Consider the following 15,145-nt stretch of genomic DNA (forward strand, 5'->3'; position numbering starts at 1 on the left):
TTTTGAATTGTAGATGTGGTATCAATCTATAGGTATTATTATCACTATTTATTTGAAGGGCCGCTAAGCTTTGACCATACATATAGAGTATGAGGATCCAACTAGGACACCAATAACAATAACAATAATTGGAATTGACAATGTGCTCTTAGGATAGTAGTAGACATGTTGAATGAACTAATCTACAAAATAGTGCACGCTGAATTAGGTAACAATACGGATATCTGATATAGATACGGACACAGAGTCTGTAAGCTTATGATCCTGCCTCCACGTCAAATATACATATGTTTGATAATTGTGCTAGTTTTGTTAACTGCGTATCTTGGGATGTGCTTTTATAGTTGTTCTAAGTACATATGATCCATGTATTCTTGATTTCTTCGGATATGTAGACTTAGAGAATGATAATGTGCGAAGATGCAACAGTTGGAAAAGAAATAAAGAAAATGAGATCTCAAAAGGTTAGCAAAGCTAATACTCCCCCTGTAAAGAAATATAATAGCGTTTAGATCACTAAAGTAGTTATCTAAACTCTCTTATATTTCTTTATGGAGAGAGTATATTCAAAACTAAATAGATTCAAGTTTAATGAAGCCACGAAAAACGTTTATCTACAACGTTTAGGAAGACAGTTTAATGCTAGTGAATATTTCCAAATTCAAATAAATCTTTTTTGTTTGACCACATACATGTTCATGTCCTTTATCTGCATGCAATGTTTCATAGATAACGAAATAATTTTGTGATTGGGTGAAAATAAAGAGTGTTCTCCAAAAAGGCTACGGTTGAAGCACCAAACTTGTTCCATGTCAAAATACAAAATAAGCACCAAACTTGTTTTTTTTTTTTGGCCACATGTTGTGATTTTTCTTTTACATAGTACAGTCGAAGTTGCTCACATACACAAGCCTACAACTTACCCCTATGAACGCGCGCGCACACACAGTCTATCCCTATGAGCACCTTCAAGAGACTGAGCCGGCATAGCATCTTGAAATGTTACGAAGTCACCATAGACGCCTCGCAGTCGATGGGAACGTCTCTTCCCACAGAATAAACATCGTCGGAAGCCTGAAACAAATCCAGGAATAATGCGAGTGAAAATGTACATGTATATTTTTCCCGATTTTTGTAACGTTAAACAAAAAAAGCATATTTTATTTTTCCATCTGCAGGGAGCTGCGTTTCGAATGTCACATGCTCGCTTTGTCGTACATGAAAAAAATGGAGATAAGTGTACATCAACACATTAAGAAAACATGAAATTTATAAGCGAAATTTTTGACATGTCCACAATTTTTTCCAAGATCTGCAATTATGCTTAATTGTACTAGAAGCTAGCTAGGCTAGGCTGGTGACAGATGAGAGCGGCCAAGTGAAGAAAGTAGTCGGTGGCACCTTGTTCGCACGGCCGTGAAGATGGAAGACAACATGGCGACGACGACTTCCCGCCTCGTCACTTCCACCTCCACCTACCTCCGATCTCTTCTCACCACACGACTTCTAAGTTATATAGCTGATAGCACATCGCGCTCTGCATCCATCGATCAATTCATCTCCGATCGGTCCATCGAGCGGCCATTTTCCTTGCATATTGCCGGACGATCGAGCGGCAGCAAAGATGAGGGGGGCGGCGCTGGTGGCGCTGGCGGCGGCGCTGGGCAACATGCTGCAGGGGTGGGACAACGCCACCATCGCCGGCTCACTCCTCTACATCAAGCGCGACTTCGGCCTGCACGGCCAGCCCGCCCTCCAGGGCCTCCTCGTCGCCACCTCCCTCATCGGCGCCACCCTCATCACCACCTTCTCCGGCCCGCTCTCCGACCGCGTCGGCCGCCGCCCCATGCTCGTCGCCTCCTCCCTCCTCTACACGCTCGCGGGTCTGCTCATGCTCTGGTCCCCCACAGTCGGCGTGCTCCTCCTCGCCCGCCTCGTCGACGGCTTCGCTGTCGGCCTCGCCGTCACGCTCGTCCCTGTCTACATCTCTGAGACCGCGCCGCCCGAGGTCAGGGGCCTGCTCAGCACGCTCCCGCAGCTCACGGGGTCGACCGGCATGTTTCTCTCCTACTGCATGGTGTTCGCCATGACACTCGCGCCCAGCCCCAACTGGCGGGTCATGATGGGGGTGCTCGTCTTGCCATCGCTGGTCTACGTCGCCGTCACCGTGTTTTTTCTACCGGAGTCTCCGCGCTGGCTGGTGAGCAAGGGCCGGATGAAGGAGGCCCGGGTCGTGCTGCGGATGCTTAGGGGCCGCGAGGACGTCGACGGCGAGATGGCGCTCCTCGCCGAGGGCCTCGGCGCCGGTGGGGACACTGCCATCGAGGAGTACATCGTCGGTCCGGCGCCCGAAGACGACGATGGTGATCAAGCTGGTGCCGCCGTGAGGCTTTACGGGCCGGAGCGCGGGATGTCGTGGGTGGCGCAGCCGGTGCCGCTCGGCGGGCAGGGCAGCATGCTCTCCATGGGCATGTCGCGGCAGGGCAGCTTGCTCGGCAGCATCGCCGGGCTGTCGCAGATGGGTAGCATGCTCGACCACCTACAGGACCCCGTAGTCGCGCTCCTCGGCGGCCTTCACGACATGAAGCCCGCCGCCGACGGCAACGGCAACACGCTTTTCACCAACTTTGGCAGCATGCTCAGCGCCCACGGAGGCATGGATTGGGACGAGGAGAACGCCGCGCCCAGCGATGATGATGACAAGACTACTGCCGGCGCCGGCGAAGACGACGTAGATGCCGAGGGCCTCCGCGCTCCACTGCTGGACATGCGGACGCAGAGCAGCATGACCGGCAGCGGGATCGGCGTGGGCCAGAGCCAGGCGACGAGCACCATGGGCATCGGCGGCGGGTGGCAGCTGGCGTGGAAGTGGACGGAGGGTGTCGCGCCGGACGGCACGCGACAGAGCGCCGTCCAGAGGATGTACCTGCACGAGGAGCCGGGCGGCGACGGCCAACACGTGCACGCGGCGGCGCTGGTCAACCAGTCGGCGCTCTACAGCACCACCAATGACAACCTGCAGCCGGACGATCCGATCACCCCGATGGGCCCAGCGATGGTGCACCCGGCGTCGTGTCCGGCGGCAGAGAAACCGCGGTGGCGGGACCTGCTGGAGCCGGGCGTCCGGCACGCGTTGGTGTGCGGCGTGACAATCCAGATCCTACAACAGTTCTCCGGCATCAGCGGCATCCTCTACTACACGCCGCAGATCCTCGACCAGGCCGGCGTCAGCGTGCTCCTCTCCAACCTCGGCCTGACCTCCGACTCTGCCGCCATCCTCATCTCCGGCCTCACCACGCTCCTCATGCTCCCCGCCATTGCCGTCGCCATGCGGCTCATGGACGTGGCCGGCCGCCGGAGCCTCCTTCTCTGGACGATCCCAGTGCTGATTGTCTCCCTAGTGTCCCTGGTGACGGCGGACGTGCTCCCCTTGGCGACCACCCTGCACGCCGCCGTGTCGACCACGAGCATCATCATCTACATCTGCACGTTCGTCATGGGGTTCGGGCCCATCCCGGGCATCTTGTGCTCCGAGATCTTCCCGACGAGGGTGCGCGGAATGTGCATCGCCATCTGCTCCCTCGCCTTCTGGCTCAGCAACATCGCCGTCACCTACAGCATGCCGGTGATGCTCGACTACTTGGGGCTCACCGGGGTCTTCTCCATCTATGCCGCCGTGTGCTGTGTCGCGCTCGCCTTCGTCGCGCTTCGGGTGCCCGAGACCAAGGGCCTGCCGCTCGAGGTCATCGCCGAGTTCTTCAACGTCGCCTCCAAGGGCATGCCAAAGCTCGACCACGACGAATGAATCTCGCCGCGCGGAAGGATAATGATATTTTGCTTGAATTGTTGTTTGTGTGCCAAATGTATTTTGTGTGAGCGTCATTTCAAATTTTGGATGAACAAAACCATGGACAATGTGAGCACAATGGGGTACATAGATAGATGCAATGTAAAACCAAAATCTCAACAAAATTTGATTCCAAATTGGACCAAGGAAAAACTACAAATCATATTATTGATATTAACTACAGTAGTTCAAATTAAATGGTGGCATAAGCCCGTTGACACTATCACACATTTTGTTTTTTTTTTCTTCCTTTCTTCTTCTCCTCGAAATGTAGTTTTTGATTTGAATCATGTGACTTTGTAAGATACAAATATCATGCGCATGATTTTTAAAGTTTTCAAGATAACTTAAAGTTTTCTCAACTGCAAGTTGTCTTCGTCTTTCTTCTATGTTCGTTGGGGAGGATATTGCAAGCAACTTATTAAATGTCGGAGGCGCCTCCGGCATCCGTTGTTGTTTATAGTTGTCGAGTTGGCTTTAACAGCTTTTCTACTAGTTCACAACTGAAAGAAAACCTCATTTCCTTTAAAAAAAACTTCACATATGTTGGTGCTGATTTTCCACTCTTTCTTCGCTTTACGTTTTTCTCTCTCTATTTCTCTATCTATATGTACTACTTTAAAATTCCTTTTAATTCCAGGCGGAATGCTTAGTCCAATCTTCCATCCTTTTTCCTAAGCATCATTCTTGGAAAATCATTTTACCTTTTATTGACTTACCAAATGAATTTATGTTTCCTTTCATAAGCAAATAAATTACTACAAAATAAAATCCTAAAATTATAGGTACATATGTCACGGACAGGATTTGGTAACATTTATTTTATGCAATCACATTAATATGGATACATAAATCACGACCAAGCGGTCAGCTTGATAAGCTACCTACAAAAATTTGCAATCAAAGGATACATAAATCACAGAATAACATACTACAATATTTATACTACATAGCAAAATAAGTGACTCAACTTTGTACTAACCTTAGTACAAAATTAATACAAAGTCGAGTCACTTATTTTGATATGGACGGAGTAGTTTTTTTTTTGAGAATAGGGTAATTATCTAGTACATTTTTAAAGTGAGAGGGAGGGTCGCTGTTGAATCAGAAAAAACTTATAGTCTGGTACACTGGGCCGCTGCAAGCCCTGTACGAGAGTTGGGTCTCGAGTGGTTTGGATTTCCCCCGAGAATCCTGCCCTGGCCTGGCCCATGTGGTTTAATGGGCAAGCTCTCTCTTCATCTGAAAAAAAAAATGCTCTCCTTTTCTTCCAGCACTCTCCCCCTTCCCCTCCGGCAGCGGCTGCCAGGGAATCCTATACAGCGCGCAGGTCACCCGCGAGCGACCTGGCGCGCGCCCCCCTTCGCGCACTGGGCATTCGTATGGGCGGCCCATTGTTGTATTTTCCTTTTGTTTTTCTTTATTTTTCTTTTTTCCTTTTCGCTTTTGTTATATTTTTTGTTTTCCTTTATCTTCTTTACTTTTTCACTTTTTTCGAATTTTCTTTTAAAATTCGTGAACATTTTTTGTTCATCGAATTCAAAATGTGTTCATCAAATACAAAATGTTCATCATTATTATAAAATGCTCGTAGAATTTTTCATCAAAATAAAATTATGTTCATTAAATAAAAAATGTTCATTCTTTTGAAATCATGAAATTTTTTGAATTCAAGAATTGTTTTTGACAATTCAAAGTTTTTTTTTAATTTTAGAACCTTTTTGTAATCCAGGATTATTTTAGCATGGAATAAAACAAAATCAAGAAATAAAAAAATGAAAAGTAAAAAGGGAAATGAAAAAAGGCGCGGGGGTGGGGGGATTGGCGGAGCGCGTTTCCGCGACTTCCGGCGCCCAGGTCGCCAAATAGGGGCACCCGCGGCCGCCTCCAAGGCTCCACCACCCCCATGGCACCACCCAAACCCCTTGCCTCCTCGTTCGGGATGGGGCTCTCCAACGGAGAAGACAAGCCCGAACTGTCCCACGACGGAGAAGACAACACCGTCCTGTCCCCCGACGACTTGCCCTAGAGCGACAAGCCCTGGTCCAAGGAGGACGATGATGTGGTGCCCCGCCCCACTTCTCCTCGCGTCCTCTACTTCCCACTTTGACTCTAATCCACTACCACGCTTATTTTTTTAGATTAGCACTGACGAGTCGTTCGGGCTACTGCAGGGCTCGCTGTCGTTCGAGGATAGCGGCGACATGTATGATTGGTGCTGATTTTCTCTCTCTTTTTGATATACGGTTGTCTTTTTTTGTTTCAAAAAGAGAGAGTGAGGGTTGGTGCTGAATAAAAAAATCTTAAAAATTTGTGCCCTGGGCCGGTGCAAGCCTTTAAGATTTGGGTTTCGTTCAAGTGGTTTGAATTGCAACTTGAAAAGGTAGGTCGTTACACTAGACGTTATTACCATGCGCCATGCCGAAGTCGGCTGAGCTTTCAACAGCAATCGCACCTCCCCTTCCTTGCTGCCGGTAGTAGCCGATGTACTAGATCTCCATATGACCGGTTACCACCCTCCCTATTACCACACAGTTGCAACCGCCTGTAGCCACCACCACCCCGCTGTGAGCCACAACAGACCCCACTAATTAGGCCGGTCAGACTGAAGAACGAGGGTGTCGTGACCACAGCAGCATCGCCCGGTCATCGTTGGCTACCCTTGCAGCCACCGGCAGCCATACCACCACCGTCCCGAGGCCGTTGGCCAGGGATCCAAGCTCCCCCTCGCGCATGCCCGACATCCAGGGCTGCAGCCGCGCTCCAGGTCGAAGATCTCCCACCGGGATGAGGAGACGAGGGTCTGCCGACCGTCGTCCATCAAACAAAGCGTGCACACACACATTGCTAGTCCATTGTTGGATCCAAAAGTACATTACCAATGAATAAGAAATAAGAAAGCAATGCTAATGATTAGAAGATAAATCATATGTAAACACCTAATCTATACCTACTAATAAAAGAAATAGGTATTCTTAGTCCGTTTTGCTATTTTATACAAAACCCCTTAATGTTTCCGGCATTAAATCCGCAGTACATATCAATTTTTTTAAATACTCATATCTTCTAAACCGTAACTCCAAATTTAACATGTTATATATGGAATTTGATTAAAAAAATATGTAGAATCTGAATATGATATTATTGTACATGTTAACAATTTTTTTTAAATAACATCTAGGCTGCAGTATTAATCAACAATGCATATCCATATTTTTTTTCATACCGGTACCGATTCGGAATGGGGATGAACACCTCGACAAAATCTGGATTGGACATGAAATTGAAGATAAATTTGCTAGAGACCCAATAAATAAGGACATGCATGACACGAAATAAAAGAAGGACCCAACAAATATGGGATGTCCGCTATAAAAGAAATAAAAGAGAAAATGCAGAGGAGATCCGATAAAGATGAGATGTTGCATTATTCTCCTATATATAAGAAGAAAAAAGAGAGGACATGCATGAAAAATGTAAAAGGGATGCATGCATGACAAAAAATAAAATAAAAGACAAGTTTGATAAGATATAAATAGTGATGAAATAGTGACCAATACTTATGACATGTATGGCAAGAAATAGTGATGAAATAGGGGCGCAACTACCTGCGTCCATAGGACACCATACAAAAATGTTTTTTCGGACCAAAAAAATTCTCTTTTTATGATTAAAAAATCATGTATCTTTTTAACAACCTTTTTAACAACTCTTCATGTATTTAATAAATATGCATGTGAAAAGTAGCCTAAGTTGGTGATTCTTAAACTCAAAACTAGCATTGATGCAGTCTCCGTAGTGTGCTAATGTGTCATCGTCTTTTTTGTCATTTTTCTTTACTCACTCATAACAACACCCCATTCTGAAAATGACATGAATAAATGCATGATCACTTACCCGTTTCTTTGTACGAATTAAATCTACATACAAGCCGTGTTGAAATAGAACACCTGTAGTATCTTAAACTGCGCTTTTATAGGTTAAGACCATCTTTGTTTGAGCCGTAGCTACAAATTGTCATATTAAGAGCATGTGGTATTTTTTCTCCCGTTGCATCGCACGGGCCTTTTTGCTAGTATATACTCAGTAATATATTTACTTACATATGTGATAGTCAAAAAATATTGAAAACTCTACCAAGATATTTGATAGATTGTATGTTCTACAACTCTCGATAGATATAATCATAATGAACTCGAACACATATACCACTATTGTTATTCTAATTGGCAAAACTAATATTTGAATGCATGCTTGCTTGCTTTTTTCTCATATCCAAAGTGGTTAGTTAACAAATATATAATTATGGGTAATCAATATAAAATAATAAAAACATAATTTTGTTTGCAAATTTGTGTTTAAGCATGATAAGTGCATGTAGAAATAAAATTATTATTATCATAGAACAAATACTATTTGTTTCTTTCTAACTAATGGGTTATTATGCGGTTCATTTTGTAAATATTAAAAACTATACATTACTTAAGATCATATTTTAACTAACCAAAATTTAGAAGTAAAAATATTTAGTATAAAAAAGTGAAATATTTAATGGAAAATTGCCCAGCCCTACGTCGTAGTGTTGTTGTTGGTCGCCGCGTCCTCTTGCCACTGGAGTGCCCCGCCCTCCGGGATACACCATGTGCTCCTCAAACCCTATTTGGCCACTTGCCACACATATCAGGAAGTATTTGTTTGGTCATGAGTAAGAACACGCTCCGGGTGCCTGAGACCAAGTGTCTGCCACTCGAGATCATTAACGAGTTCTCAAATGGCAGTGCCAAGGGCATGTCAAAGCTTGACCACGACGAATAAATCTCATTACGCGGGCGGAAAATAACATTTTTCTTGAATTTCTGTTGTTTATGTGATACATGTATTTTTTGTATGAATTATTTCAATTTTTGGATGAACAAAACCATGTAAAAAATGAGCGCAATTGAGTGCATAGATAGATGCAATGCGAAAACAAAATGTGACAAAATTTCGATTCCAAATTGAGCCAATGAAAATTAATATATTACATTATTAATATTAACTATAGTTCAAATTAAATGGTGGCATGAGCCCGTTGACACTATCACACATTTTTCTTTTTACTTCTTCCTTTCTTCTTCTTGTTGAGATGTAATTTGTGCTTAGATTTGAATCATGCGACTTTGTAATATACAAATATCATGCGCATGGTTTCAAATGTTTTCAAGATGATTTACAACATGTGACTATAACAAGAAGTTTGTCATTTTTCTTCTATGTTGGTGTGCACGGATACTGGAGGCGCCTCCAACATCCATTGTTGTTTATAGTTGTCGAGTTGTTTTCAAAGCTTTACTACTATACCGCTGAAAGAAAGAAAAAGGCTAATTTTTCTCTCTTTTTTGGATGGAGCGTCTTTTTTAAAAGAGAGAGAGTGAGGGTTGGTGCTAAATAAAAAAAACTTATATTTTGGTGCCCTGGGCCGGTGCAAGCCCAATACGAGAGTTGGGTTTCGTTCAAGTAGCTTGAATTTCCCAGGAGAATCCTGCCCCTGTCCGGCCCGGCCCATGTGCTTTAACTGGCCTGCTCTCTTGGTCTGAACAAAAAAAAACTCTTCTTTTCTTCCCGCGGTGGCGGCAGCGGCGGCGGCCACACCACCTCCACCACTCGTAGCCTCCTCGTTCTGGATGGGGCTCCCCGACGGAGAAGACAAAGCCGACCTCTCCCCCGGCGACTCGCCCTGGAGCGACAGCGACTGGTCCGAGGACGACAACGACGAGGTGGCCCGCCCCACTTCTCCACGTGTCCTCCACTTCCTACTTCGAGTCTGATCCATTATTACGCCTAATTTTCTTCGTATTAGCGCTGACGGGTAAACATATTGTAGAGCATAGGCTTCAGGACACCCCTTTATCTAGCCACTCATTTTTGCATCAAGATTCGTGCAAGTACTTTTCTCTTTTTTGTTTCTCCCATATAGAATAACATATGAACTTCAAACTTTACAGGACAACAAAACATTCTAACTAGAATGAGGGTAAAAACTTTTGGAATTTTTTGTGCATCATAAATACTAAAAATACTATTTTTAAATTATAAAAATCTCATTTCGTATATTTATGTTGGACCCAAAAATCTGAAAGTTTTTTCTCACATTCTAGTTAGAATGTTTTGATGTCTTGCAAAGTTTGAAGTTCATATGTTGTTTTATTTGGAAGAAATAAAAAAGAGAAAATTTGATGTAATAAGTTAGTTGTCTAGTACGGATCTCAAAGCAATGTTGGAGGGTAAGGATAAGGGGTGTCCAAAAGCTTGAGCTCTAAAAATCCATGTCCGCGCTGACGGGCTGTTCGGCCTGCTGCAGGGCTCGCTGTCGTTCGAGGACACCGGCGAGGTTTCCGACGCTGACTCCGACGGCCCGGAGGAGGAGAACGATGATCCCGCCGCGGTACAAGAGAGCGACTCCTCCGAGGACGAGGTGACTAGCGGCTCTGCTCTGACCAGCACCTGTCACACAAATTATTAGCTTGCAGCCGAACTGAAGATTGCATATGCATACTGATGCTGCTGGTTGCAGGTTGCGTCGCGCAACACCGTCGGCGACGTGCCGCTGGAGTGGTACAAGGACGAGGAGCACATCGGGTACGACATCTCCGGGAGTCTTTGTTCATCATAAGGTATAGAGTGAATTCCAGTTTTTACCCCTTGGTTTAACATTTTTGACACTAATTACCCCATTTAATAAATTTTCATCCTGATTACCCCATTTAGCAAAAATTTTGCCAGTTTTTACCCCAGTAATTCTTTGGAGAGCGATCTGCCAGCTAACACCCTGCCATCAGATTCCTCTTGGCGTTTTTTCCAATGCCAGGACCAGTCACTTGGTTTATCCGCACCCGTTTTTTTCTCATGGCTGTCAGGTATATGTGTGCAGTACATCGCAGGAAAGACGATTAGTTATCTTGAGCGGTTAAGTACGTTCAATTTTGCATTGTGGGTTGTGGTTCATAGTTTTAATGTGATGATATTTTAGTTTTCTTCCTTATGCAAAATATCAGAGGAAGCATTTATTTTACGCTTTGAGAAATCATCAAATAAAAACATCACATTCTATTTTACAGATCTGCAGTGCTATTGTCGAACATGTGTTTTTTAGTTGGGCTCCAATGATGTGTGTTCATTTAAAATTAGTACTACCAGTTATTAACATAATAGGATGTGATTTTTTTAATAGAAATGTATGCTTGGGCACTTAGTCTCAACTCTCGAGTAAAACATGATCTTTGCAACAAGGCTCTTAAAAATTAAAAGGGGTAAAAACAGTCAAGATTGCCACTAAATAGGGTAATTTGGATGAAAATTTGTTAAATAGGGTAACTAATGTCAAAAATGCTAAATTAGCGGGTAAAACCCAGAATTCACTCTAAGGTATAATACATTATTTGACATTGTGATGTTCTTTTGTAACGCATGATGATCATTTGACATTCCCACAGATAAACATTGATCCTGAGTCGCTCAAGCCGAAGTTACCTAGTAAAAAGGATCTGAGGCCGTATCCAAAAACTTGTTACCTTGAGTTCAAGGGTCATAGTGGCCCAGTGAGGTCGCTGTCAGTTGAAGCAACAGGGCAGTGGATAGCGTCAGGTATAGACTATTGATACTGCGGGAAATGGTCTCATCATCTTGAGCATGTGATTGTCCTATGTTAAAATTCTTCTTTTCTGAAGGTTCATCTGATGGAACAATTCGTGTTTGGGAGGTTGAAACTGGCCGCTGTCTTAAGGTTTTCAATGTTGGTGCTGATGTCCACCATATCTCGTGGAATCCTTCACCTGACAGACCCATTCTGGCTGCTATTGTGTACGCCTTCTCCATTCCCATGTATACTATCTTTTTAGGTCTATGCATTCTTACCATTCATCTTATTTGCTGCAGTGGCCATGATCTTCTGCTTCTTAACGCTGAGGTGGGGGACAAGGCAGCTCCTTCACGTGGAGGAGCCAACTCCTGAGGAAGATGATGGTAAGAGTAGCTGTCACTTAAACAGTTACTCTGCCTACCTTTTCACCGTGTTCCTAAATATTTTATTATATTGCAGGTGATAAAAAACCAGCTGTGAGGTGGGTGAAGAGTGACAAATTTGACGGAATCACATTGATTCATCATAAGGTATAGTACATTAATACTTAAGTATTAGTTATCATTCTCCTTTTAAATGAACATGGTTTTGGCTGCATCAACTGTGGAATGGCACTCGAAGGGAGACTATTTCACCACAGTTGTGCCAACCGATATCCTTTATTGAGGTATATTGTCTGCTTTGTTTAATTTATCAGTTCTGCATGAGCACTAACCAAGATGTTTTAAAAGCAAATTTCTCTAGTTTCAATCTTGCAGCTGCCATCCAACATTGTAACTATTATATACGAAGATGATCATTTGCAACGGCTCTCTGGTGGGGGTGTGCCCCCAGCCCCCCCAGTAAAAATTGCTACTATTCTTTGTTTCAGGTAGGCATGCAAATTTGGAATCTTGACAGTACCCTCCGACCCTCTTTAGTTAAACTAAATGAACTAAATCTTTAGAATTCACTTCATTTCTGAAACTTTAGTTCATTTGGTTGAACTAACTAGGGTCGGAGGGTACCCTAAAGGTTTCAAATTTTCATCCCTAGTTTCAGGTTTGTGTGCTTGTTTTTTCATTATCGGGGTGGGCTCTTTCAGTTCATAGTTATGTGGATATGCATGTGCCAACAGTGTGTACACATATTCTTCAAGATCTATTTCTTCAGATTGTCTACCTTAATTCTTTTGTACGTGAATCAAGGGCTGTACTGTTGCATCAGCTCTCCAAGAAGCACTCTCACCACCCTTTCCGTAGACTGCCGGGACTCCCTGTTGCAGCAGTATTCCATCCAACTCAAAAGATGTTCTTTGTTGCCACTAAGAAATTTGTTCAGATTTATGATCTTCAAAAGGCAGAGGTAGTCAAGAAGCTGGAGTCAGGTCTCCATGAAATTTCCTCTATGCTACTTTACCAGTTGGTTCATATCGGCTTTGTTATTCTAAGCTGTAAACCAGTTGTTAGATTACTGGTAGTGCAATACTGTTTGTTGGATTTCCTTACTAATGGCTCTGCAATTCTTTCATGTAGGTGATGATGTTATTGTGGGAAGTAAAGATGGTAAATTGTGCTGGTTTGATACTGATCTACCTACAAAGCCATACAAGATGTTAAAGTAAGTCTCGATCTTCCTTTGGATACATTGCCAAGGATAGTGTTTAAGGCAGTTTTGATCCGGCCATCGATTACTCAAACCCCGTTATGATCCACATGCTTTGGTATATGATGTGACCACGGTTACTCCTTTACACCCGCATTGAAAGTCATGGTGAACATTTATTTCCTTCTCGGTAGCACCACTATGCACATAAGTGTTCTCTATTAAATGTCAATGATTTGCATTGCTTAGTCTAATTTTGTGAATGACTTGTGCTGTATAAAAGGTCCCCATGTTTTTCCCGGTGCCTCGCTTTGAAATCCCAGTAGATACAATCCTGTGGGTAGTACCCACTAGTTATACTGTTCTGTCTGAATTTATATATCTTGTAGTAATTCATACTCTTTATTTCAGGAACCACTCGAAGGGCATAACCAGTGTTCCATTCCACCGGAGATATCCTCTTTTCGCCTCATCGTCGGAGGATTGTACAGCCTATGTATTCCACGGAATGGTCTACGCTGATCTTAACCAGAACCCACTTCTCGTGCCGTTGGAGATTCTTCGTGGTCATTCGAGTTCAGATAGCAGAGGTACATTGCCATACATCATGTGGTTTCTGTAATTCAAATTATGTTGCATCTTTCTTTTGTAGATTATTGTTTGCACTCGTGGACATTCTGCAGTCCTTGTACCATATAATGCACATGTGTGCTGCGTCAATATGTTATGGAGTACTTTATGTTACGTCTTGCAACATACAGTAGATTGCTAATACAATAGTGTACCTGCTCTTGAATGTTTATTTGGTGCCTGGAAAAAATTTAGAACCGGTCAGTAATGGCACAGAATAGTATGTGTTGATTCAGTAATGTTGTAGATGCATGTGTATCGTTAAATTGAAATTGTTCACAAGGAAGAAAGCTAGATTCAGTCCATTGAACCGAGCAGCTAAGTACTTGGGCCCGCTTGTCGCAGATTCAAGATTTGAGTAGAATGAAATTTGTACGCATAGAAGGAAATACGTATTGTATTACCTTTTCATGTTGCCAAAAGTTATATATTTTTGTTAATGATAATGGCAATGGCTATGATATACAAATATTGCAAGGCAAGTATTGAACTATAATACGTTTTTGCTCTATTTTCTTCATGTGCAGGGGTTTTAGACTGCAAATTCCACCCGAGACAACCGTGGTTGTTCACTGCTGGCACCGACTCAAAGATCAGGCTTTACTACGAGTGAGACGACGATGCTTTGAAAGGAACATAGGATTCTAGCTAGTGATTTTGACACGATGATGACGTTGCCAAGAGTCGGTCACGGAACCGGAGTCAAGAAGGAAGGATCATGTATGTCCCTGTTGCAGTTTGTGCTTGTTTTGTTTGCAGGTTGTCCTTGTTGCATCTTTTCTTATTATGTATAGGGTGCCTATTGGAAACCAGTTATTCTAGGAGTATTAATCGAGGTTGTAATTAATACCCCTTGCAATCCACGCATCCCTCGGCTTTCTCATGCAACCCCTTTTAACTTATTTGCGCCCCTTTTCACGCATGCATATCTCAATTCTTTCTTTTCGGCTTGTGGCAGTCTGATTTGAAGTGCCCAAATATACCATAATTGTGGCACTTGATTTTCTTCCTATCAAATTTTTGGACGTGGAGTAGCTTCATCTTCTCGCCGGCCATCAAATTTCTCCATTGAGACTTGGTTCGATTCTCTCGTCGCGTCCTTCGAAATGACTGGCAAGATCTTCCAAGGTGAAACTCCGTCAAATTCTTGCCTAAATCGCTCTTACAATTCAGCTACCCAGGGTTAGAAATCCTCTACTGACTCGCCTTCGCTCATCTTCAGATCCTCGTATGTTTTCACTAGAAGCTGAAGATTAGCTTCCTTCATGCGACTACTTCCCTGATGGAGGACATTGATGATCTCCCAAGTTTCCGCTGTGGTATTCTTCCCGGACAGATGTCGCATGATGTCACTGGGTACAACTGAGAACATGGTGTTCAAGGATTGATGATCTTTGCGATATAGAGGGCCTCCTTTGTGTACTGATAGCCACCTAGATCGACGGGTCCCAAATTTCATGGGTTTC

General features: G+C 43.7%; 1 protein-coding gene and 1 pseudogene across 1 annotated transcript; both read left to right on the forward strand.

The window, feature by feature from the left end:
* Nucleotides 1–1,561: 1,561 nt before the first annotated feature.
* Nucleotides 1,562–4,025, forward strand: LOC123146373 (monosaccharide-sensing protein 2-like). Its single transcript, XM_044566028.1, has one exon. It carries the CDS (start codon nt 1,625–1,627, stop codon nt 3,803–3,805), a length of 2,181 nt encoding a protein of 726 aa, XP_044421963.1. The 5' UTR covers nt 1,562–1,624; the 3' UTR covers nt 3,806–4,025.
* A 5,485-nt stretch (nt 4,026–9,510) lies between these two features.
* On the forward strand, nt 9,511–14,292 carry LOC123142829 (ribosome biogenesis protein BOP1 homolog; annotated as a pseudogene).
* The last annotated feature ends 853 nt before the right edge of the window (nt 14,293–15,145 follow it).

This window comes from Triticum aestivum, chromosome 6D (assembly GCF_018294505.1).
Source record: "Triticum aestivum cultivar Chinese Spring chromosome 6D, IWGSC CS RefSeq v2.1, whole genome shotgun sequence".
Taxonomy (NCBI): Eukaryota; Viridiplantae; Streptophyta; class Magnoliopsida; order Poales; family Poaceae; genus Triticum; species Triticum aestivum.